Raw genomic sequence first — 27,456 nt, 5'->3', positions numbered from 1 at the left:
TTGTTCCTCTTGTCTGGCTGCTTCTTCCTCTTCTCCTTTGTAGGATCAGGATCCTTCTCCAGATTACATCTAACCATAGGAATCCCATAGGGATCTGTCCAATGCCATCCTCTGATCTCCCACTATACTATTTTACTTGGTGATTTCATCAGCTCCCATTATTTTGTTACCATCTCTATGCTGATGATTCTCAGATTTCCCTATCCTCTCTCAATCTCTCTCTTTAATCTCACATCTCCAGCTGCCTTTCACACATTTCAGACTGGATATCCAATGGACATCTCATGCTAATTGTCCCTAAAATAGAACTCATTATCTTTCCCCCTAAAGTATCCCTTCCTGTCCCCACTGTCTTCTCTATTATTGTAGAAGGCAAGAACAATCTCCTATTCCCTAAGATTCACAACCTAGGAGTTATCCTCTACTCCATTATTTCTCACCCCCAATTTCCAATCTGTCACCAAAGCCTGCAGATTTCACCATTGCAACATATCTCCAATACGCCCCCTTCTCTCTTCTGACATTGCCAACCCTCTGGTGTATGTACCTATCACCTCATTTGTGAACTATTGCAATAGCCCAATGACAGATTTTTCCACCTCAGATCTCTTCCCATTCCAGTTCATCTTCCATTCAGCTGCCAAAGTGACTTTCCTAAAGTATAAGTCCACTTTTATTCACTCCCTTACTCAATAAACTTCTATGCCTCTCTTTTATCTACAGGATCAAATGCAAAATTCTCTGTTTGACATTAAGCCTTTATTACCTGATCCCTACCTACTTTTTCAGTCTTTTTACATCTTTTCCCCTGGAACATTATCTTCATTCCAGTGGCTTTGGCCTCCTAGATGTTCCACCATAAAAGACATTCCATCTCTCTGCTCCAAACATTCCCCTATGCCTGGAATGCTCTCTCTCCTCTACTCTGACTACTGACCTCGCTGGCTTCCTTTTAGTCCCATCTAAAATTCTGTCTTTTATAGGAAGCCTTTCCCCAAGGCTTCTTAATTCTAGTGCCTTCCCTCTGTTAATTATTTCCTATTAAATCTGTATATAGCTTTCTATCTATCCATCCATCCATCTATGTATCTATCTGTCTGTCTGTCTATCTCTTCCTTGTCTCTATACATGCATACATACATCTAGTTGCATAGTTGCATGTTGCCTCCCTCATTAGATTGTAAGCTCCTTGAGGACAAGTACTATCCTTTGTTTCATTTTGACTTTTTGTATCCTCAGAACTTAGCATACTGCCTGGCACATAGTAGGACCTTAGTAAATATTGATTGATAAGATTTTAGGATCATGAAATCAGATAGCTTTGTAGTTTGAAGGAACCTTAGAGATCATATAGCCCAAATCCATTATTTTTAGATGAGAAACCTGGGAGATATCGAGGTGATGCAATTTGCCAAGGATCACACAGCTAGTATGTTTCTGAAGGATTTCTTTCAAAAGCAGCCAATTCTACTTTCTAATAGCTGTAATTGTTAATAAGTTTTCTCTTATATTATTGAGCTGAAATCAGTCTCTCAGCAACTTCCTTCCCTGAGTCTGAGTTTTCCCCTCTAGGGCCAAACAGAATGAATCTAATCCATCTTCCTTCCTAATCTGTCTGACAGCCTTTAAGATACGTAGACAGCTATAATGCCCCACCCCATCGCAGTTTCTCCAGCTGATCCTATGGTGGTTTCTCCATTCTGGCTGCTGTCCTCTGGAGACATTCATATGCTCCAATCTTTCCATATCTTCAATAAACCAAGCAAAGGAATTTATTAAGCACCTCTTATATACCAGGCATCAACAATACAAAAACAAAAAGTTTTTTAAAAGTTCCTGCCTTCATTGGCCACAATAAAGAGCTGATCCTTCTATATGACAGAGGATGTACATTTGGAATAGGGGTACAAGGTAGAGGTGATTTCAGAGGAAAGCAATGGTGATTAGGAGAGATCAAGAAAAGCTTCATGTGAAAATTTGCTCTTGTGCATTACTGAATATTGAAGGAAATTAGTGATTCGAAGAGATGGAGATACAGAGAGATATTGTTCCATGCATGGGAGATGACCTTTTTGCGGCATGGCCATATGAGTTGGAATGTCATTTACAAAAATGTGACAACCAGAATCAAATAGGACAATGGGATGATCAACAACCTCATTCTAGATACCATTCTTACTTGTGAAACAACTTGGTGTAAAAGATAGATAGTGGGCCTTAGAGTCAGGAAAACAGATTCCCAAGTCTTTGACACATATTGGTGACCTTAGACAAATCATTTGATCTCTCAATAGTCCCATGCAGCTCTCTAAAACCATCAGTTGCAGAGCTGTGGCTGATTTTTCTTGGTAGAATTTCCCCATTTGAGTTTTTTATAACAAAACTATAACTTCAGTAACATGTTAGAATAAAAATCATTTAAAAAATCACCAGGTCTTCTGTAATTAAAGAATTTAACACAGGCAGAAAAGAAAAGCAAAATTTAATTTAAGGCAACAAAATGCATTAACTCTCCAGGAATTAATATACCAAGGCACACAGAATAGGATTTCGTAGCTAGCATTTTGAGAGTGCTTTAAAGTTTGCAATGTGCATTATATGTGTCAATTCAATGGATTCTAAAAATAACCCAAGAAGATGAGTTCTGTTGTCAACCCCATTTTACAGATGAAGAAATGTAACCCTAAGACTTTCAGGTGGATTCAAGCTGGTAGAATGGCTAGAGTAGTATTTCATAGATGGATAATAAAGATCACCTTTGGGGAGACCCCATCCCCTATCTCCCCAAAGGTGATCTTCATTATTTATTAAGCATCTACTATGTGCCAGGCATTACATTAGGCAGTGGCAACAAAACAGTCCTGATTGTCAAGGAGGTTACCCTTCCACTATCACAAAACAGGAAACAGAGATAACCAAAATCAATATATGAATTGCTTTCTCTCTCCATTTATCTATATGAAATATAAAGACTGAAATAATAAAAGTAATGTTCTTTTCTCCTGAAAGTAGTGTGCACTTAATATTATTATACTTTATATGTTATCTGTATATGTTATGTACACAATACATATATTATTGTTGTTTAATTGTTTTCTAGTCATGTCCAACTCTTTGTGACCCCTTTTGGAGTTTTCCTAGCAAAGATACTTGAGGGGTTTGTGATTTCCTTCTCTAGCTCATTTTACAGATGAGGAAACTGAGGGAAATAAGATTAAGTGACTTGCCAAGGGTTGTACAGCTAAAAAGCTGAGGCCAGATTTGAACTCAGGAAGATGAGAGTCTTCCTGACCCCAGGCCCAGTACTCTCTCCACTATGCAATCTAGCTGCCTCATGGTATATTAGATTTAAGATTTAAAGTTGTAGAGAAAGTTCAGATCTACATAGATATAGAAAATCTTTCTACCTGGGAGATCTTTGTACCTATGAGATCATAGCTCTAGTCCCCATGTGATAATGCTTATGTATATTTATATGTGTGTATGTGCCATGCATATATATGTATACATTATCTTAATAGAGTGTGTTAGATATTAGTTAACATATAATAAGTAGACACTATACAGCACAACATATCAAGAATTTATAGCATGCTCTATGTAATATGTTGCATATATTTTTTTATTTTTTAAATACATAATTTCCTGTTATTTAATGTATAATTTCCATATACACATTCATACAATGCAATATAATCAATGTTATTTATTTATTATTATGAGTAATATTAGAGCTTTCTTTTAAGTAATATTGAAAGTACAGATTATAGTCTCTATGCAGATATATAATATATTTAAAGAGTATAAAGAATCATTTCAATAGGAAAATGGGGAATTGAGAAAAGGTCTTTTTAGGAAGAACCACTTCAACTGGATCTTCAAGTAATCTTGCAGCTACCAAGAAGTATAGGAGAGAAGAGAGAGCATTTCAGGTCTGAGGACAATCTGTAAAAAGTTTGAAAGTAAGACATGCAGTGTTATATATGTTCATATTAAATAGATCATTTTGATCAAAATGTAGAATGTATGAAGGGGGAAGGTAATCTGAAAGCAGTTCGAAAAGATAAATTAGAGTTCAGTTGTAAAAATCTCTAAATGTCAAATGGAGAAGTTTGTATTTTTTTTCTGGAGGAATTAGGGAGCCACAGTAACTTCTTGAGCTGGGTGAGTGAAATAGACATCTGTATGCTTTAGGAGCATCACTTTGGCAGCTGTATGGGGAGAATGGATTGCAAAGGGGAGGGACTGAAGGAATGGGGACCATTTGGGCACCTTTTGCAAGATTATTTTTTTTAGCTTTTTTTAAAATCCTTACCTTCTCTCTTAGAATCAATACTATGTATTGATTCCAAGGCAGAAGAGTGGTAAGGGCTAAGCAATGGAGGTTAAGTGACTTGCCCAGGGTCACATAGCCAGGAAGTGTCTGAGGCCAGATTTGAACCTCGGACCTCTGACTCTCAATCTACTGAGTCACCCAGCTACCCCCCTTTTGCAAGTTTATTATGAATGATTTGGATAAAGGCTCAGTGGTATGCATAATCCAATTTGTAGATGGCACAAATCTAGGAGTGAAAGCTAATGCAGTGATTGGATGACAGAATTAGGATTCATAAAGGTTCTCAACAAGAAATTTTGCCATACGAACTGCAGAGCTGGTAGAGGATTTCTTTAGCTGATTGGACCAGATAACCTTGACAGCTCAATTCCATCTCTACATCTAAGTCCGTCAATCACTTGTGTTAAGCTCTAGGGATACAGAGAAAGGCAAAAACCTTCAAGGAGCTCACAATCTACTGCAGGGAGACAACATTCAGATAACTGTGTGCTTTAAGATATATACAATGAACAATGATGGTCTTCTACACATGATCTTAAGACTTCGGTGCTTCTTTCCAGGGCTGAATACAGCTGAACTTCTTGCCAACACTTTACATCACTATGAAACACTCATACTTTATTTAATTCTGGATCCTCTCTTATATGTGTGTTCATGTTAACTTATCCATATAAATGGCCACATGCCTATTTTACAGTAGATAAATTTCTCCATGTGCTCTGTGATCCAATGATATAATTGACCTCTTTACTATTCCTTGCATCTTACCCTCCATTTCCAAACTCAGGCATTGTCTTTGACTATCTACTATGCCTAGAGTTCTCTACCTCTTAGGTTCACTGGAAATCCCTCTTTCTGCAAGAAGACTTCCCCAACCCTCCTTAAATTTAGTGCTTCTCCTGATAGTATCTCCAATTTACCCTGTCTGTATCTTATTTGTACAGATTTGTTTGCATGTCTTTTCCTTTCTCCATTGGATTGTAAGCACATTGAGGGTGGGGACTGTGGTTTTCCTTTTCTTTGTGTCCCCAGTCCTCAGCAAAGGGCTTGGCACATAATTTTAATAATTATTTGTTGACCAAATTGACTTTCATATCAAATTTAATCTTCCTATCCATCCTAAGAGGTAGGCAAAGTATTATAGAATGAGTATGTCTGGATGGCTGGTTGGAGGTCATTTGGTGAATTGGAAATGTTTGAGTGACTCAACCCAAAGAGTGATGATTTCTGTCAGTCTAGAGAGAGATCTCTAATAAATGTTTCTTTCCTGGGTCCTTTTCTGTCCAACATTTTTAATCAGTGACTCAGATGAAGACATAGATGGCATGCTTCTCAGACTGGCAGATAGCATGACACCAATAACAGAATCAAGATAAAAAAAAAAGCAATCAATAGGCTAGACCAGTAAGCCATCTCCAATAAAATGAAATTTAACAGGAATAAAATAAAGTGCTACAGTTGAGATCTTAAATAAAAATGAGCCATAAAAGTACTACATGGCGAAGGCTTGACTATAGAACAATTTATATATTTTTTAAAACCTCTGAATTTTGGTGGACTGCCAACTCAACTGGAGATAACAGTGTAAGATGGTAGCCAAAAAAAAAAATCTAACTCAATCTTAACATAATGACATAATCATTAACATAACTTTAATGTCCTTAAGAAAAGAAATTAGAATTCCATTACACTTTGACTTGTCCAACCACATTTCAAATACTGTGTCCAGTTATGGGTGCCATGTTTTTGAAAGGATATTGATCAACTAAAACTTGTCTAAAAGAAGGAAACCAAGATGGTGAAGGGACTTGACACTAAATCAAGCAGGAGGGTTTTTTAAAAAGAATTCATGAAAGATAATGATAAGCAACATTAACAACAAAAATAACTCATATTTGTATAATGCTTTGAGGTTTACAAAGTATTTTCCTGAAAATAGCCCCATAACAAAGATGGCAGATGACATAGTGCTTCACTTCAGATCAAGACATCAATTTTAAATTTAGTCTTTAATTTTTAGTTCTTATGTGAACCTGGGAAATTTACTTAGACTCTCTGCTCTTCAGTTTTCTTATCCATAAAGAGGAAATAGTAATACCTGGGTACCTAACTCACAAGTCAGTGTAATATATGAGGAATAGAGCCAAACTCTGAGTCAGAAAACCCAGGGTTTAGATCTCCTCATGTGACTTTGGCCAACTGCTTTAACCACTTAGTGCCACCAAGGAAATCTCTTCAAGTCCCCAAGTTGCAGAGCAGCTGTCTATTTGCATTGGTAAAGGGAGTTCCCTACACCAGTAGAATCACAGGTCAAACCAAATTTTAAAAGCATATAATCTATAGGGTGGTTGAGAAGTCTAAATGAGATATCATATGTAAAGTAAGTCTGTACTGGGGGCAGCTAAGTGACTCAGTGGTTTGGGAGCCAGCCCTAGAGATGGGAGGTCCTTGTTTCAAGTCTAGCTTCAGACACTTCTTAGTAGTATGACTCTAGACAAGCCCCTTAATCCCAATTGCCTAGCCATTACACTGTTCTACCTTGGAACAAACCCACAGTATTGATTCTAAAATGAAAGATAAGAGCGGTTTTTTTAAGTCTGTTTTCTTGCTGTTATCCATTTTATTGATGAAGTCTTTGAAAGTTTAAGTGATTTGTTCCCTGGATGCAGCAAGCTGCAAGTACCTGAGGTGGAATTTGAATCCAGAGCTCCTTACTTGGTGGGCAGCACCATGAATTATGTAAGGATAGGTCAGGGAAAAGCAGAAGACAACTGCCTTCAAAAGGAACTGTAGTGAGAAAGTAGATTAAATAATATATTCAGCCCCACAGGTAAGGACTGACTCAGGCCAATGGGTGAAAATTATAGGAAGACAGCTTTTGACCAAATACAGGGTGTCCCAAAAGTTTTGCTGAAGTTTTAAGCTACTAAAGATTAAATGAAAATCTTTTCATTGACAGGAAACTCAATGAAGAATTTCCCCATACAGCATGCCCCCCAAATCTTAGTGCATTAAGGCTTTGGAGACGTGCAGAATATAAAGAACTTCCCTAATATTTAAAGCTTTCCATTATTGCAATGGCAGAGGCATCTGTGGCTCAGTGATTAAAAGCACTGCCCAGAGTCAGGAAGAGTTGAGTTCAAATCCAGCCTCAGATACTTTCTAGTTGGGTAACCCTGGGTAATACACACTTAAATTGACTGACAAAAAGATCCACTAGAAACATTGGAGAAGGAAGTGGCAAGTACCCCAGTATCCTTGCCAAGAGAAGCCCATGGATAGTTATGGTCCATGGGCTCATGAAGAGCCAGACTGTGAGTAACCAAAAATCATTGAAATAGTATACCTTACAAAGTAGTAAGTTTCCTACTTTAGGGGATGGGGAGAGTCTGTAGCTTCCCAAGATTAGTTCCATAGTTCTCTTCAGTAGACTATTATTTTTCTCTTTCTTTTTTTAATCCTAAACTCCTAGAACTAGATCTAGAAAGGGATTTCAGAGATTATCTAATCTAACTCCTTTTTGGTAGATGAGAACATGAGGACCAGAGAAAGCAAGTAATTCTCTGAGGTCACATAGTTCCCAAATGGCAGATCCAGGATTCAACCCCAAATCCTCTGACTCCAGACCCAGCAGGATGTCCCTATAATGAACCTACCTCTTACCAGAAGAAAAAAAAAATGCCCCCTTTTCCGTTAGTTTGCAATAGTAACACCACCCCACCCAACAGACTGAGTTATAAAAATCAGAAGGAAGTCTTCTTTATGTCTCATAATATTTCATAGACTTGAACATTCACAGCTGAGAAATAAATTGTTTTGACTCAAGGGTCCCTAGTAAGTTTCTGTGCCTTGCCGGATTCTAAGGAAGGGGTGCAACAAATAAAAATGAAAAAACACCTCCACTGGGTTCGTTTTGACCCAGCATCATTCAAAGGAAGTGCATAATCAGTTGCCAAAAGGTGTCAAACAGAGCTTCAAGTCAGAAAGATTTCTCTGGATTGCATTTTTTTTTTAAATAAAGGAACACTTGGTGAACCCTACTATAGGCTGTAGTTAATGCTTTACATTTCCTCCTGCCTTTTGAGACACTAAACAACAACCACAAAACAGCCCCCAATGCATAACCTCCGGACAAGATTCAATTGAGATGGAAGCCCCAGGGTCCACTTGTGAATCTTGCTATTTTCTGCATTTGTTTTGACTGCTCCCATCATTCAAGATTGACGCTTGGATGGGTGTGTAGGAGGCGGCAGCAGCAGGAGCGGGGCTTACAGCTTGCACATACACACGTACACACACACACACACACACACACACACTCACACACACACACTCACACACACACACACAAAATCTGCCTTATCTGATGGCTATTATTGAAAATGGGAGGTGTAGCCTGGGCTGGGTAATGAAGGGGAGCGGAGCGAGGGGGGCGCCAGGAGCATGGAGCTGAATACCAATGAGTGTAGGAGTATTAGATGAGGAAGAAGTGTTGCCTGCTCGCAGTGCCGGAGCTCATTGTGGAGTATTCCAAGCATCCTGGAGAAGCAGAGAGCAGCCAGCCAGCGCTGACTGCTTGACATGCTGGCTTCTTCTGGGGTCTGGGGGCCACCAGTGTGACATCCCGACAGTCCCTAGAACAGGCTAATATGTGAGAAATGTGGCGCTAGGAGCCACCCTGCTTCTGTCTCACTAACCTTCCGTGGCAAAAAAAAAAAAAGCAAAAAACAAAAAACCAACAGCAACAACTATGTTTTCCTTTTGACTTTTCTTTCTCGTGAGAAAAAGCCCAACGTTTATCTGTCAAGCTGGCGGGCTCCTATGACAGCAACTTTCCACATAACATGATGTGGCAATGCCACCTCTCAGCCCAGGACTACCGCTATTACCCCGTGGATGGCTACTCCCTGCTTAAACGCTTCCCTCTCCACCCTCTTGCAGGACCCCGATGCCCGGTCCAAACGGTGGGACAATGGCTGGAGAACATTGGGCTACCTCAGTACGAGAACCACTTGATGGCCAATGGATTCGACAATGTGCAATTTATGGTAAGGAACTCCCTGTCCGGGTTCGTGTGGCTGCCTTTTGTCTGTCTGGGCTTTCTCCGTTTGGCTTTCGGCAGCGAGAGGGGGTCTGAGCTGAGCCCCAAAACCATGGGTTCCTGCGCTGCCCTAGGGGAGGGGGAGGGGTCGAAGCAAGAGATGGGGCCACTTTGGATGAACTTGCTGTTAGAAACGAAATGCTTGCTGGAAATCGGGTTCTAAACAGCCAGCTAACGCCCCCACCCCCGCCCCCATGTGCTTCTTAGGACTGATGTCTACAGAGCGGCATTTTCTGGAGGTAGGGGAAGGTTCAAATGGGCGTCTATCCCCTCGTTGTTTGATGTCCACTTTCAGACAGTAATCCTTTTCGCACCATTGGTAGTAGAACAATGCCCCGTCTTTCAGGCAGTTCTCGTCACAGACAGCAGAATGAAATATTGGTTCATGTAAGCGTTAGCATTTCCGTGTTGCTTGGGTCAGGTGTGCAAGATGTGCTGTTCCCCCTCCGCTCCCCCTTTCCCTCCCCCCCGCCCCCGCCGCAGTTTGGTCCCTGTTCTAAATCTCAGGCACCCACTTTAGTCTCTAATCCTGCTTCTGTAGTAAATGGGGATGTGTCCCTTTAAGAAGGAAATAGATGCCTTCGGAGTTTGGGCTGGTCAAGATCCCGAGAAGGGCTCCTTCCCCTTGTTTATGACCTGGACGGGGTTAGCAGTCAGGAGAAACATCCATAGGTACCCCATCCTAACCTGACGCTAAATTTCTAGAAGTTACTGAAAAAGAAAAATATGGTATTTCCCCCCCACCCAAGTTCATAGACCTCCTGAAATCGAATCGCGAACCCCTTGGGAGTCCGTGAATCCCGTGTTAAGGGGCTCGGATCTATAAAGAGGGACTCCTGAGCTCTCCAGCTGCCAGAGCGAGCACCTACAAGCACCAGCAACTTCTCCGGCCACATGGAGTCTAAAGCTGATGTATACAAAATTCCCACTGTGCCGAATATAGGTTAGGAAGGGGGTTGGGGAGACATGCGGGCTGCTTGCCCAGCCCCCAATCATTTCCATACCTCCTCTGGTGCTCCTCAGTTTCGCTTGGGCTAAGAGCCTTCACCCCACTTGTTAGGCTACGTCAGAGCCCTTGTTAACTTTCCCTGTATTTAAGGTCTTACCACACACAGTCAGGGCACTAAAATTAGTGCTACGTCTATGTTATAGGCACCAGGCACACACAGCCCTTGGGATTAATAACATTCTAAGAACTATAATCCCAGACACTGTTTCCAAGTCAAATGTTAGGCCTAACACCTGCAGTTTCTCGCTTTCAAAACTGCAACTGGAAAAAAGGGGGGGGGTCTGGGGGGATGCCTGACACCTGGCGTGTCTTCTTTATCTTTTATATATTCTACCATCTCTTTTTTTCTCTAGGTTTACCCCTGCCTTGGGTGGGATTTGTATTCAGTTGATTAAAGGTCCATCTATTTTTTCCCAGAGATGTTTCGTTGAGAACCCTGTGCCAGGAAGAGCACTGTACAAATGTAGTCTGACATGTGGGCTGCAAAACTTGCATGTGATGGTATTTGTCGAGCCCTTTCAGTGCCTGGAATCTTTGCAGTACCGTCCCAGCTGCTATGAATTTTCTGTTTGCTGAGGTTCTTCCCAGTCTTAGAACTTTTCAAATGAAAAATAAGCAAAAGGTTTTCGACATCTCAGTGGCAAGGGGGGGAAAGGGCAAACATTCTCCTGTGTGTTTGTCAAGTGTAGCACTCTTAATGGCCAGCAATGAAAATTATAGGAATTAGCAAATCAGCTGGATGGATGCATTTTCAAATGTTTATAGTAACTGTGGCTAGACTGTTTCTCTTTTCCCCTCTCCTCTCTGTCTGTCTCCATATCTACATCCCTCTCCCTTCTCTTCCTCTCCTCTCTTTCTCTGTCTTTTTTCTTCCTCTCTCCTTAGCTCCTTCTCTTCCTTCCTCCACTATCTCTAGCTCTCTCTAACTCTCCTTATCTCTCCCTCTGTCTCTATTTCCCTGTCTACTTTTGTCCCTTTCCCGTTTTCCCTTTCTCCTTCTGCCTGTCTGTCTTTCTCCCTTTGTCTCTGTCTCATCTTCTTTCTTGCCCTCGATTTCCTCATCTGTCTCCCTTTCAGTGACTCTCTTCTTCTGTCTCTCAGTTCCTCTATTTTCTTGTATCTGTCACTCTCTTTCTTTGTATCTACCTCTCTCTCTGTGGATCTGTTTCTGTGTCTCTGTCTCTATCTTTCCACCTCCTCTGTCCTTCCTTCCCCTTCTCTGATTCTTCCCATATCCCTTCTCTTTATGTTGATGAAAAGAGAACTTTAAAAACATTTACCCCGGTCTAGACAGAATGTGTGCATGGTCCCAGGTTCCATCTCCAAATACCTTATGTACTTTGGTAGGCAGGAAGATTCTAACCCCTATGATGTAATTCAGCATTATTTTCATCTAAACTTTGGATACATTTGGGTAAAGATGAGATCCCCTTTAAAGCCTGGAGCTGAAAGGTTACTCAAACAGGTTTTAAAATAAGTATTGGCAGCGACACACAGGAAGATACTTGTGAATGAAATATGTGAAAGCTGTACAGCATGTGGCTTAAAGTGGTAACGTGTTTGGCGTTTGAGGATCTGGTGTGTATATGTACATTTGTGGCAAAATGAAGGTTGGAGACTTTTCTCCATATTCTTACCCTTTTCTGTTCCCTGTGGCATGGTGGCTTTAGGGTTGGACTCCAAATGCAGAAAACAGTACAAAAATCACATCTGACCCTTACTAGATCCTTTACCCTGGGCAAGTCTCTTAAACTCTTGCAAGCTTGGTTTCCTCATCTGTCAAATGGGGACAATAATAACTGTTATTGCCTTCCCCACTTGTTGTGAAGCTCAAATGAGATTAAGTATTAAAGTGCTTTGGAAGCTTTCAAGTGCATTGCTTTCCCACCCAGAAGATACCCCTACCATGATTCATGAGAACCCAAGACCAGAAGCCACTATATATTTATTTACTTCCTTTTACCAAAGTGGAAATTGAGGTTGAGAGTTGAATTGATTTAAGATAAAAAAAAAATCTAGAGCTGGAAAAGACTTTGGAAGTCATCTAATACAACCTACATATTTTACAGTTGAAGAAATTGATGCTCCCAGAGATTAAATGGTTTGGTCAAGATCACAAAGGTAGTACATAGCAGGGATAGGATTTGAATCCAGGTCCACTGATGTCATAGTCCTTTCTCTTTCCATTATATGATACAATTCAATGAATAAATCAACAAGAGCTTACAAAACGTCCTTTATGCCTCAGTTAGATCAGGTATCTGCAAGATACTTTTTGACTGAGATATAAAAAAATTGAATTCTTGCTAGTTTAGGTGAGTTAATTTACAATGTGAGGCATGTAAGAAAATGCTGCTTCCATGGAGGACTGAACATGCTGGTATGTGCCATCTAAATGCTATTAGTAGCATCAGAAAACCATTCTACTCTATATACATATAAAATATTTACATATCTATGTGTATATTGATCCTGTGGAATCTAATGTATTTAATTATCGAGTCAGTTCACATGGATTGATCTCATTGGCCCTTGCACTGAAACATCTTATTAATATAAAAGAAAATCTGTTCAATCTGCTTCACTTCCATCTCATATGATAGATAGTCCAGCCTTTGGTTTTTTTTTCCATAAAGCACATTCTGACCCGCATCTCTTCATCCTGTTGCCTAAGCAACAATCACCCAACTCCTATTAACTGTATTATAGCCCAGGTCCTCTTAGCTGTTTAGAGTAGCAGTGGGGACAATGAGAGGGTCTAATTAATACTGATAGAAACACCATATTCTATCAGGGCATGGATATGTTCTACTTGGGAACATTTTCACTGGTTCAAGGTGCCAATTAAATGGGCATATTGTTAGATATTGGGGACTTCTGGGTATGTATCAGTAGCATTCAGAGGAAACCACCAGCAGCCTTGAGATTCTCTCACTGATCCCACTCTTTGGGGAAAAAATTTGAGTGATATATCTACACAGCTACCATTCCCCCCAGGAAAGATGAGTTATGCCAATTCCTGTGCATGGAGAGAAAAAGGACTTCCTTTTATCTTTAAATTGTTATGAATTATTGAGTTCTCCTTCAGGCTCCTGATGATTGTACTTGATTTTAAAGAAGTGTAGATTCTTTCCCCCTCCCTGAAATGTCTTTAGGAGTGTTGAAACATTTTACATTGCTTAGCTTCCCAAACTATGTTCCTGTTTGCAGAATAATTGTTCATATAGCTTGCCCAGTCATTTTGAAACACACACACACACACACACACACACACACACACACACACACACACACACACACAGGTGCACCATCAGCGATATGGCTTCAGTCCAAGAGCAGCCTAAAGGAGTTTGCTTCTGTTACCCATCCATAAAGCCACATCTCTACTCATTTCTGGAATTTCAAACAAAACCTACTTCAAGGTGTCATACAAAGATGTCCTAAAGAGACTAAGAATGCTTACTCTGGTAAAGAGAAGGCCAAGAAAGGGGCATGATAGCTGCCTTCAGGAATCTGAAGGGTTATAATAGGAACAAGAGTTTAGATTCAAGAGATTAGAGACCAGTTAAGGTTTCATATCAAGAAAACTTCCTAATGATTAAAAGGATCAGGAAGTAGAATGGACTACCTTGAGAGATCATGTATTTCCTCTTATAGCAGTCTTCAAACAAAAACTAGACAACCACTTGTGGAGTATTTTCTAATGAGATTTCTCATGTGAAGGGTTTGGTTTAGATGACTGGTGATGTCCCATCCAAATCTTCAAATGCTATAATACCCATATTCTGTGGCTGTGCCATTTGTCCCTAGAGGGCAGAACTACAATGGTGCGTAAGGGTTGCAAAAAGGCATGTTCAGGATGGATATCAGGGAAAATTTCCTAAGATTTGGAATGGTTCAAAAGTGAAGGGCCAGGAGACAGTTAGGTGGCTCAGTAGATAAAAAATTAGGCCTGGAGATGGGAGGTCCTTGGTTCAAATTTGACCTCAGATACTTCAGCCCTAGAATAATATATAGTATTGGTTCTAAGATGGAAGGTAAGGATCTTTAAAAAAAGTGAAGGAACTAACTTGGAAAGTATTGGGTTCCTACACATTTTAGATGATGACTTATTGGGAGTATTATAGTTTTTATAGTATTCTATATATTCTATATATTATATAGTATTATAGACTTCCTTTTGAGCCTAGATTGTTCTAGATAATCATTGTGGTCTCTTCAAATTCTAAAAATCTGTGATTCTGTGATCTAAGGGACTTCTGGGTTCTACATATGTTTCCAATCTTATTTCCCACTATTCTTCATTAAGGCAGCTAGTTGGTATAGTAGTTAGAGCAATAAGCCTCAGATCAGGAAGACTTATTTTAACCCTATTTGCCTCAGTTTCCTCATCCATAAAGTGAGCCACAGGAGGATGGCAAACCACTCCAGTATCTTTCCCCAAAAAAATCCCCAAATGGAGTCACAAAGAGTTGAATATGACAACATTCTTTTTTATTATCCTATCATCCCAAGCAAATTAATTTACTCACTGCTCTTCCTTTTCCTACCACCATGTATAATATCTGTGTTCATTCTTTTTTTCCATATCATTCATTTTTAAAACCAAAACCCCAAATCATATTCTCATATAAACAAATGATAAATCATGTTTTCTTCTGCATTTCTTCTCCAACCATGCTTTTTCAATACATGGAGAGCATTCTTTCTCATAAGTGCCTCAGGATTGCCCTGGATCATTGCATTGCTTTTAGTAGCAAAGTCACTCACATTTTATCATCCCACAATGTTTCAGTTAGTGTATATAATGGTCTCCTGGTTCTGCTTATTTCATTCTGCATCAGTTCATGGAGGTCTTTCCATTTCTTATAGAAATCAAGCAGTCCATCATTCCTTACAACACAAAAGTATTCCATCACTGACATATACCACAATTTGTTCAACCATTCCCCAATTGAGGGACACCCCCTCATTTTCCAATTTTTTGCCACCACAAAAAATGCAGCTATAAATATTTTTGTACAAATAGAACCTTTCCCATTTTCTTAAATCTCTTTGGGGTGTAAACCCAGTAGTGATATGACTGGATCAAAGAGCAGGCATTCTTTTAAAGTCCTTTGGACATAATTCCAAATTGCCTTCCAAATGGTTGAATCAATTTACAACTCTACCAGTAGTGCATTTGTGTCCCAATTTTGCATCTGTGATCATTCTTGCCTCCATGTCTTTGCTCATGCCATTTGTTCACCCACCCTATCCCAGAATGCCTACTGTTTTCACCTTCACCTTCCCAGACTATATTAATCTTCCAACACCCTACTCAATCCTCATCCCTCAATAAGCTTGCCCTCCTCAGAATGCCTGTAGAACTTAACCTCTTAGACCACTTATTTGGCACAGAATTTAAGACTGCTTCCTTCCTTTTATTTTAAACCATTATCTTACATCTTGAAATTAATATTATATTATGGTTTCAAGACAGAAGTGACAGAGTGACAAAGTCTAGATAATAGTGGTTAAGGGACTTGCCCAGGGTCTCACAGCTAGGAAATGTCTGAAGTAAAATTCAAATCCAGGACCTCCTATCTCTGGACCTGACTCTCAAGGTACTGAGCCACCTACCTGCCCCTTGGCTGCTTCCTTTCTAAGTGACCTTTGGCAAATTACTCCCTGTAACTTTGGGTCTCAGATTCCTCATCTGTCAAATATGGAGGTTGGACTTGGGTGGTCATTAAGGTACCTCCCAGGACTGAAATTGGGAATAGAAGGCATTGGTTTGAATCTTGGCCATGATGCTTACTGGCTCTATGACCTTGAACAAGTTACTTCCCCTTGCTGAACCACAGAACCATAAAATTGGGGCAATATTTACACTAGATTGCTTGTAAGGAAAGCACTTTCTGCACTATTCTATAAAAGTGAGTCACTAAGAATCTTTGAGTTCATTTGAAAGGCAATAGAATAGAAGATCAATATAACCAGGCTCAGAGGCAAGAAGCTCTCTATTCAAATCTTGCCTCTGACACTCAATAACTGTAGTAACTGTGTAATCTGAGTGAGTTTGTCGAGCCTTTATTTGCCTCAGACAATTCATAATTTCATTGATCTAGGACAGGGATAGACCTCAAAGGCCATCTAGTCGATACCACCTCTTCATTTTGCATGTAAGGAAAGTGAGATCTAGGGAAGACAAGTAACATCCCCAAGGTCACCTAACTAGTAGGAATCAGACAAGATGGCTTGGATTTATTTTCTAAGTAATAGTGTCATAGCACTAAAGGCTGGCAGGGACCTCAGAAGGTATCCATTTTACAGGTGAAGTAACTGGAACCCAGGGAGATCAACATGTAGAAAGTGAAAGAGCTGAAATTAGAGCCCTGGGATCATCAGTTGAGAGCTGGTACAATCCTTCTCACATGTTGGGCATTTTACAATGTCTTTTAAAATGAAAAACCTTATTCAGATGAATTTATGTGAGAGATAAGGTGAGAGAGATGTATATAAGGGATCTCTATGCACTTGTTTGGTTAGAATTTGAAAGTACTCTAAAAGTCATGTGAGTACAAATAGGCAGAAGAAGTCATGAATAATAGGTGTTGGATTTGTAACTGAAAAAGTCTGACTTCAAATCCTGCCTTAGGCACTAACTAGCTGTGGGATCTTGGATAAGTCACTTGAGTTCTATTCATATCAATGTCATCATCTTTTAAATGGAACAATTGAGTCTTTTAATTATTTGAGTGCATGTATTATCCTACAATTAGACTACAATGACAGTTTTTATCATATATTTTAATTTTTATTATTTTAATTATGTTTTTTCCAGATTTTAATTTGTATTTCTCTAATTAATAGCAATTTAAAACAGTTTTTCATTTGACCAAAAATAGCTTTAATTTCTTCATCTGAGAACTGCCTGTTCATAGCCTTTGATCATTTATCAATTGGGGAATGACTTGTGTTCTCATAAATAATTACAGTTTTCTCTTCACAACTCAGCGAGGTTGGTGTTTTTATCTCCCTCATTTTATAGATGAAGAACTGACTTTGAGAGAATTCAAATGGTATTGAACTCCTGTCCTCCTGACTCTGTTCCAACAGTCTATCCAGTGAACCACCTATCTTCCATCTGCAATAGCATATTAACAATGATCAATTGCACACAAACAATAGAAGATATTATCCTAGAAATGCATAACCAGAAAATGGGCAGGCTAGCCTGAGCAAATAAAGAATACTGACTCCTGAATATGATGCCTAGGAGGTACACTGGTACCCAAATAATGTTGAGTTGGTCCCCATGAAAAATGCTTGGAGAGATAGAGATGAGATGCAGTAGAATTAGAAAAGATGGATAGGGTGCCAACTGGCCAAAATGGAGCAAGTGTGCATGTCAATAAGATTCCAAACTATGGGAGCATCTAAAGGTCAAGGAAAAGGGAATCCACAGACTCCATAGATAAGCCACAGGGCTCTTGCAAGACATCCATTGATATAATATCATCATCATCATCTTCATTATACAGTGGTCCAAAAACCTCATTCATTTTTAAACTGAGATTCATTTTTTAAAACTCTTATATAATGCTTTAGTTTATCCCACCTGATCTTCACAACCACTCTTAGGGGTAGCAACTAGATGACCCAGGGTACAGAATTATGAAGACAAAACCTGGGATTGAATTTGGATTCATATACTTATTACCTGTAGGACCCTGAGTAAGTCACATAACCTCTGCCTTGGTTCCATCATTGTTAAAATGAGGATCATAATTATTACCCCTTTCTCAAGATTATTGTAAGGGTCGTTTGCAAACCTTAAGGCATTGTGTAAATATTAGCTATTATTCATTTTAAGCACTATTATTATCCTGAACAGCTAGGTGGTACATGGCTAGAGTACTGGGTTTAAAGTCAAGAAGACATGTCATGAGTTTAAATCCAGCCTCAGATATTTACAAGCTGTATGACTCTGGACAAGTCAATTAATCCTGTTTACCTTAGTTTCCCTATCTGTAAAAAAAGAGTTGGAAAAGGAAATGACAATTCACTCCAATATCTTTGCCAAGAAAACCCCAAATGAAGATACAAAGAGTGAGACAGGACTGAAAACCAATTATTATCCCATTTTGCAATCGAGGAAATAGAGGATGAGACTGGTTAAGTGTCTTGCCCTGGGTTATATTACCAGTTGTCCTGACTCCAACCCCTACATTCTATCCACTGTGTCTGCATACGAATTAAAATGATGAGGCATTAAATTGAAACTTACTCTTTCTCCAGTCTTTCATATGCATTTTACACATTAATGGACCTGATTCCCCTCACTGTAATGCCATAAATTTTCTGCACAGAGAACATCCTCAGAGGTTGGTATAGTAATAGGCTCTGTTAAATGTCTTGATAAAACATCAGTATTCAAATCCCAAATTAAACTTGTAAAAAGTAAGAGGAAAAGAGATTCTTCCATACATACCCATCCCCAGAGGGGAAGGCTGGGCAAGTCATACTAAATGCCAGATAATCAAGATTCCATATTACTCAAAGGGCTACCTAGGCTGCAACTCCTTCTAAAACAGGAAAAAATACATACCCCCTCCCCAATTTTTAGATGGGTCATTCACAGAGTAGGAATAAAGGAAGAGGAATAACCCATGGGTATCCAGAGAATGTCAAGAGAACCCAAGGAAGGTCCCCAGCATATACTGGTACCTCCTCACTGCAAACTTATGGAAGGACATTGAAGAGACCTCTGCAAGATGGGTAGGTTTTGTTGGGTTGGCCCCCAGCATACCTGGAAGGAGTATCAGTATTGATGAGATCCTGCATCCATTAGATTATTTGAATGTACTGAGTGCAGTGAAGGAAGACAGAAACAGTGATAAACTTGAATTCAGGAAGACCTGAGTTTGAATTCTGCCTCAAACATATACTATGTAACCTTGGACAAGTTATTTCTCCTCCCTCTGCCTCAGTTTACTCATCTGAAAAATGAGAAGAAGAAGAATGACACCTTCCTCCCAGAGTTGTAGTGAAAATCAAATGCCTTTAAGGAAATCCAAGTCATCAATAACCATATGCAAAAAATGTTCCAAAATCACTAATAATTAGTGGAATACAAGTTAAAATAACTCTGAGGTTCGACCCAAAACCCAAAAATTAGACAAAGTGGACAAAAAAAGGGAAATGACAAATATCAGAAGAGCTGTGGGAGAGTAGACCCATTGATGCTTTGATGATAGAGCTGAGAACTGGCCCAGCCATTCCAGAAATCAGTTGGGAATTATGCTCAAAAATAACCATGGATACCATTTGGCCCAGTGATCACCACTACTGGGTTTATTTCCTGAAAGAGATGAAATGAAGAGGAAAAGAGCCCAAAAGTATAAAACTGTTTACAGAAGCTCTGTTCATGATGGTGAAGAATCGGAAATGGAAGGGATGCCTGTCAACTGGAGAATGGCTGGCCAAGCTACAGTAATATGAAGGTAATAAAAATATTGTGCTGGAAAGAATGATTGAGGTTGCTTCTAGAATCACCTGGGAAGACTTATATGAACAGATACAAAGTGAAGTGAGGAGAACCAGGGGAACAATATATATAATAATAGCAATATTATAAAGATAAACAACTTTAAAAGACTTAGGAACTTTGATCAACACAATGACCAACCACAATTCCAAGTACTCTCATTAAAACGTGTTCCTCATCTCCTCACAGAGAGGGGATGGACTCAGGTTGCATATAGAGAGAGACATGTTATATACATGTGTGTGCATGTATGTGATATGTACATTGTGTGTATAAATACACGAGAAGGAAATGGCAAAACACTCTAGTATCTTTGCCCAAGAAAAACCCACATGGTCAAAAAGTCAAACATCACTGAATGACTGAACTATAACAACAGCATATAAATATATTTACACATGGATATGCACACAGGTACATAGCCAGTGCAGGAATTTGTTTTGCTTGACTATACATGCTCATACCAAAGATTTCTTTTTCTCACTTCCTCAATTAGAGGGCAGAGGAAATGGGGGGGGGGGGGGAAGATAAAGATCTGAAAAGAAAAACTTTCATTTAAAAAAAAAAGAAAAGAAGAGAAAGCCCACCTCTAGGTTCTTGCTTCTAGTTGTGAAAACTCACTTGTAATTATTGGCATTTGAGAGGTGTTGCTATCTCAATTCAGCCCAGGAGGGAGTCAGTAGCTTAATTACAGCAGAGAGAGGGAACAGCCTAACCATGGCGTGTATGCATTAAAGAAGGCTGCTCTGCTGACTCGACTCTCATCTTTCTCCTCAATGATCTGGCTTACTCATCTGTAAAATCGGTCTAATAACGTGCCCAGCAGAAACATTCCTATGACTTGTTACTTCATATTTTAGGGCTTTCCAAAAGTAGAAGTACAATATTAAAGATAGACACTGGTAGGAATTACTCTCTTCTATTCAGTTAGCTGCAGTAGGCCAGGAGTTTGTGACATGGCGGAGATGGTTGTACAATAAAAGGGAATGCAAGAAGTCGGTCCATTTAGAAAGGAGATGGTATGGAAATCATTGATGTAGTCAGACTTGTAGTACTGTGATGCTGGTGTTAGGGCTAGAGGGGGAACCAGTTAATTATCTTACCATGCACTTAATATGCACCGTCAATGTATCAGGCACTTGGGCATCGTGAACATGAAGACAAAAGGGAAACCCAGAGGAAACCAGGCCCCCAGGGAGCCTATGCTCTCTTGGGAGACAGCAGGTCCAGAGAAGAAGAAATACAACCAAAAAAAAAATCTAAAATACAAAGTCATTTCAGGGGGAAGAGAAAGGAAACAGTGGACACTCGGGAAAGGCTGCCCTTGAACTGAGCCCTCAAAAAGAGTTAGGTCTTCCATGGAGCAGAGGAGATGGGAGGATGATCTAGGCATGGGCTCAGCACATTGGGGGGAATTCAGGGAGCAATGGGGAGACTGTTCACAGGCTTCTCATTCTTCTACCTGGAAGGGATGTCAATTAAATGCTGATGCATTAAAGTAAATGCTACATCATTAGTAAATATCTTGAGAGCTGACATAATGTTCTCAATACAATTCTAGAGTTGAAGTGACTTACCCACAGTCACACAAGCCAGTATGTGTCAAAGGCAGACCTTCGAATCCAAGTCTTCCCAGCGTTAAAAGTCAGCTCTCTATCCACTGCACAACTCTGCCTCTTGTTTGCCTTATTATTGAACATTTAATTGGTTTTCAGTTTATCAGATAAACTACCTGGATTCTGTCTCTGCTTATAAGACGGGAAAAGCAATTTTTCCTTTTAGAAACTTGTCCAGATCCTTTTTCTAGTGCATCCTGATTTGAAGAATTTTTGCAATTGTTCTTTCTCTCCATTGGCATCAAGTTCAGCAAGCATTTATTAAATGTTTACTGTGTGCTGGGCACTGGGGACAAAAAGAACATGAAAAGAAACAAACTCTTTCCCAAGAAACTTACACATTGGGGAAGAAGGAATGAGAGGACCAGAAATGTAGCTGTAGACGTACATCTGAGGATGTGAGAGACTACTCAGTCCACCTCCTACATTTTACATACAAGAAATTTAAAGTCCAGAAAGTTCAAATGACTCACCCAGGATCACACAGGTAGTAAATAACAGAAGCAGGCTTAATCAGAGCTTTTTTCCATTTTTCAGACAAATAAATGCTAAGTAGATATATAAAGAAAATGAGGGCAAACTCAAGAGGGAGTTAATCCTAGCAAAAGGGGAAAACCATATTAGAAACCACTAGATTTTAAGCACCTTAAAGACCAGGACCATACCATTAACAATATAATCATAATAATAATAAAGTCTTTGTATCATCAGTATCTAGCCAAACATTTTATATTAAATCATATCGGCAAACTTCCCAAATGCAGCATATTTTCCTTCTACTGAATTCATCCTCAACTCTTGGAAACTGAATTCCCTCTCTCTCTAGGAAAACTGCTCTCTTAAATGTCAGCAATGATCTGCTTCTTGTCACATCCTATTTCTTTGACTCCATCCTTCTTCTCAGTGACCTTTCTTGAAAGGCTCCGTTCACTTGCCTTCCGGGTCTTCTGGCCGCTCTTTACTTCTCACTCTCCATCCTCTGTTTCCTTTCTCCATTTAACAAGCATGAAGTCCCTACTTTCAAGCTACAGAGACAGAAAAGCAGTCCCTTCCTTCAAGAAACTTCTCTTTGCCACCACCTTCCATCCTCTTCCCGAGCTGTTGCTTTTCTTTCTTAACAGGAGTTTCATTTTCTTGTTTTCTCAAATGGAGGGCAGGGGAAGTGGGAGGGAGAGAGTGTGGGATCTGAAAAGAAAATGTGAAAATTAGGGAAGTTCCTCAGGATTCAGTGGATTCCTCAGTAGAGTATTCCTCCTGTGAGGGATGAGATGAAGCATCCATCTTTTCTCACAGCTTTTACTATTAATTCAAATTAAGAACCCCCAAATACCTGGTCCTAGCTTTGACCTGAAGGAAAGAGCAGTACAGTGAAAATGTCACTGTTTCTAGAAATCCTAAAATCTGGGTTCAAGTTCCACCCCTGAAAATAACTATCTCTGGGAACTGGGGAAGTTACTTCATCCCCATAGCATCTTCATCATCATCAGACAGATATCATTTATATGCTACTTTAAGGTTTGCAAAGTTTTTTACAGAGATCTCATTTGATCCTCTCAGTAACTCTGGAAGATGCTAATAGTACCCCCATTTTGCAGATGGAGAGCTGTAGCAGATACAGCTAGTGTCTGAGACAGGATTTGAACTCAGGTTTTCCTAACTCTAAGTCCAGAGCCCTCTAGAATTCAGGACTTGGAGTCATTGAAGAAGAAAAAAAGTTAAGGAGGCAAAAGGAACACTGGCTCTGGAGGCAGGGGAGCTGCATTCAAATTTTGCCCTTGGGGCTGGCTCTCTGACCCTAAGCAAGTCATTTAACTTCCTTGAGGTTCAATTTCCTCATCTCTAAAAACAACTATCAGGCCTTTGAGGTTCCTTCTATAACTCTAGCCCTTTGATCATGAGTCAGGAAGAATAGAGCTCAAAAGTTGCCTCAGATATTCTCTAGCTGTAAAACCCTGGGCAAGTCACTTAAAATCATTCTGTCTGGCTCAGTTTCCTCATCTGTAAAATAAGACTAATAATTGCAACAACCCCATAGGGTAATTCTGAGGCACACGTGTGAAACATTTAAAGGTAATCGAATTGTTGTTACTTAAGGTAAAGGTGATAACTTCTCTAAAACTTTGCATCTCCCCCACAGTTCTCTGTACTTATTAAATGTTGTGGAAGAAATGAAAGGATGCTCCTGCAAATGCCCTCCTCAGCCTGCGGAATCGATTGATTTGGAGACGTGATTTTTACACACACACACACACACACACACACACACACACACACAGGCATGCATGTGCAGTAGCTCTTGTGTCGGTACACTCCCAGCAGATAGTATGAGATGACAACCCCATTATGTCCCTTCTGTGTGTCAGAAAGAAGCTGTGCTTTCTGCCCCTGTGGCAAGGGTGATTTAGCCTATAGGCTAATGATCTCTGCAGCCTACTGAAGCATTTCTTAATGAGCTTAACAACTGGGTTTTTCCCATTTGTCCACAAAGGATTGAAGCTTGGGATTTACTACTACACACATGGAGCCTTGAAGGGTTATCTAGTCCTATTGTCCTGTCTGTGGGGAGGATTACAGCTAAGCTACCTTCTGCAATGCCTGGACTCTGCATTTGCCCTGGAACAACACACTTTATCTCCCTCTGGAGGAATTAAGGCTTGACACCACTGGGGGGGGGTAGGGGGGGGGTGAAACCCAAGGCTTCAAGAAGAAACTGGGAGGGAGAGGTTGGAGAAGGGAGGGAGAGAGGGTAGGAGGAGATTAGGAAAACTATTGATCCACTAGTCATCAATAGGGATCAGTAGGCAAACCCCAGTGCATTTTCCTGTAGCAGTATCCCCTGTGGCTCCATCTCTCCCTATCTCTGTAGTACCTCTACCTCCATTGTAACTAAGTACCATCAGGTGTGTCTCCATATTAGCAGTTCTCTCTAGTAAGCCAGGTACATCATAGTGTCACACAGATCATCCTTTCTATTTCAATAAGAAATAGTTCAACACAGATTAACATTTCTATTTCATAAGGGAGAAAGAAAGAAAGAAAGAAAGAAAGAAAGAAAGAAAGAAAGAAAGAAAGAAAGAAAGAAAGAAAGAAAGAAAGAAAGAAAGAAAGAAAGAAAGAAAGAAAGAAAGAAAGAAAGAAAGAAAGAAAGAAAGAAAGAAAGAAAGAAAGAAAGAAAGAAAGAAAGAAAGAAAGAAAGAAAGAAAGGAAGAGAGAGAGAGAGAGAGAGAGAGAGAGAGAGAGAGAGAGAGAGAGAGAGAGAGAGAGAGAGAGAGAGAGAGAGAGAGAGAGAGAGAGAGAGAGAGAGAGAGAACTGGAGCACAAAGGAAAGCACAACCAGTATAGATGGCTAAGAAATTCGGCATAGATCACAACTCTGTGATCTTTGTGAGAACTCTGTCCTCAAGCACATTCTTAAGCCAAGGCAAGTGTCTCCCATGTGCCAGGCATAGAAAGACATAGAACCCAAGGTCACTCAATAAGCTTTTCTTAAACATTATTATATTATTATTAATTAATACTATTTATTTTGATTAATTATTGTTATCATCATCATCATTATTATTAAGTGCACAGACATTGTAAGTTCTGAGAATAAAAAGACAGGCAAACATTATACCATCCTTGCTTTCAAGGAGTTTACATTCTAATAGGAGAGATGACCAATCCCTAGCATGGTGCTGGGCACATCTTTTGTTGTTTTGGATGTGGGGTATATAGAACTCCAAGTGAGAAACTTCCCTGGTACTCATGCAAGTTGACAATTTCTCTGTAACTTCTGGTCTTAGAGATAACAGGAGGCACTGAACAGTTAAGGGATTTGACCAGGGTCATGCATAGCCAGTGTGTTCCAGGGATTGAACTGGAATCCAAGTCTTGCTGAATCTGAGGTAATTTCTCCATCTGGGACTACCTAAATATTATATTTTCTTTGGGACCCAGTCTGACTACTCTGCCCTGGACACTTCACAAGTGCTTGTTGAATTGAAAATTGTTCCCATGTGAGGGATAAAAAAGAAGCATGCCTTTGACAGCTTTGTCCATGTGCTTAGGGATATTTTAGAAGGAATCTGATATGAAAGAAAAGGGCTGTACTATAATGTAGTAAGCTTCCACCTTACCATCAGTCAATCAACCAGCAAGTATTCATTATGCACCTACCATAGTACCACTCCCTGCCTTCAAGGAACTTCTATTTGAATAAACACTTATTAAACACCTACTATGTGCTGGGTCTGGAGCCAGGAAGACCAAAGTTCAAATCTTGGCCTCATATACTTACTAGCTATGTACCCCCCGGGCAAATCGCTTAATTCTGCTTGCCTCAGTTTCCCATCTATAAAATGAGTTGAAGAAGAAATGGCACTCCAGTATCTTTGCCAAGAAAACACCAAATGAGATCACAAAGAGTCCAATATGGCCAAAAAGTGACCGAATAGTATCATATATTCCAGGTACTGTACTAGTCACTGGAGATACAAAGACAAAATTGAAACAATCCCTACCCTTACAGAGGTTGTAGTCCAGTTAGAGCAGACCCCATTATATGTAGATGTTTATCACAATGAAAACAAAGAAGGCATAGAATGATTTGGAGGTAAAGTAGAAAGGTTTCTTAGAGAATATAAGTAAGCTGAACCCTAAAGAGAAGGAGCTAAGAATTCCAACAGATGCAGGTTAGGAGGGAATGTCTGTTAGGAATTGGACAGCCATGGAAAAAAGTATGTGTGTTGAACAGAACTGAATTAAACCAACAACATCCCCCTTTGCTTCCACTGTACTCTTTCTAACACTGGAAATATTTCCCCCCAACCCCAGTGGAAAGAACACTACTCAAGGGCAGGATCCGGAATATTTTTTTTCATGCTATGTGTACCTTGCACTTAGTAGGCATTTAATCAATGTGTTATTGACTTGAATGTATTTCATTTAAATTGATTCTAATTAGTATCTCGAGTATTTGAAGGTAGAAATGTCAGTACACCTCCTACACTCTCAAGGACTGGGCAAGGGTGAACAGGAATCATGGTCAAAGCATTTGCTAGACTTCTCAGGCATCTAAATCTAAAACACCTTCCTCTTTGGAGGATCTGGCAAGCTGCCCTATGTCACTACTTCCCCAGGTCTAAAGGGGGACTGTGGAATGAGAGACATATTCCACCTGCCACGGCTGACCCATCCAGTTTATCAGCTACCCCAGAATGGGAATCCTATCCAAGGCAGCAGAATACAAGGAAAGAAGGTTGGATTTACATTTAGGAGAGATTTGGGTTTCAATGTCAGGTCTGAAATTTTACCTGTGTGACTCTAAGCCAACATTTCCCTTCTCTGTGAAATTTCTGGTCCTCCCATAACTCTGTGACCAAGGCAAGTCCCTTCATTTTTGTCCCTATATACCCAGCACCTTGCATACAGTTTACATTTAAGAAATGCTTATTTGGGAGGTTTTTTGTGTGTGCAATATGTATTTTCTTTCACAATATGGTGAATATGGAAATATATATTCTATGACTGCACAGGTATAACCCAAATCAGATCATTTGCCATCTTGGGGTGGGGAGAATGGAGAGAGAGAGAGAATTTGGATTGCCAAATGTCAGAAAGCAAACATTAAAAACTATTTCTATGTGTAATTAGAGGAAAATACAATCTATTACTGGAGAGAAAATAAATGATTATTGATTGATGGATTTTTATATATACACATATGAATATATACTATATATACACAAACTAGTGTTTATATATGTATATATAATGTGTGTATGATTGTATATATGTGTGTGTGTGTGATTGGTTACAGGAAATACTATAGAATGGAGGAGAAAGCTTGCTGGATTAGGAGTTAAAGAATTAGAGGAGCTG

The 27,456-nt window shown here is 39.7% G+C and overlaps 1 protein-coding gene across 8 annotated transcripts in view; it reads left to right on the top strand.

Annotated features, from left to right (window-relative positions):
- Positions 1 to 27,456, top strand: part of ANKS1B (ankyrin repeat and sterile alpha motif domain containing 1B) — a 1,427,494-nt gene that overhangs the window by 880,332 nt on the left and 519,706 nt on the right. For 4 of the 8 annotated variants that reach the window (XM_056798687.1, XM_056798685.1, XM_056798684.1 and 1 more), the window contains one exon: positions 9,278 to 9,384. In XM_056798687.1, coding sequence (XP_056654665.1) covers positions 9,278 to 9,384 — 107 coding nt within the window. Of the gene's footprint in view, positions 1 to 8,293; positions 9,385 to 27,456 lie in introns of those variants that run through there. The other 4 variants (XM_056798689.1, XM_056798691.1, XM_056798688.1 and 1 more) reach the window with 4 other exon arrangements.

The sequence above is a fragment of the Monodelphis domestica genome, chromosome 5 (genome assembly GCF_027887165.1).
Source record: "Monodelphis domestica isolate mMonDom1 chromosome 5, mMonDom1.pri, whole genome shotgun sequence".
NCBI lineage: Eukaryota > Metazoa > Chordata > Mammalia > Didelphimorphia > Didelphidae > Monodelphis > Monodelphis domestica.
Note: the sequence above shows the minus strand (reverse complement) of the source record. Positions and strands in the feature narration are given on the sequence as shown.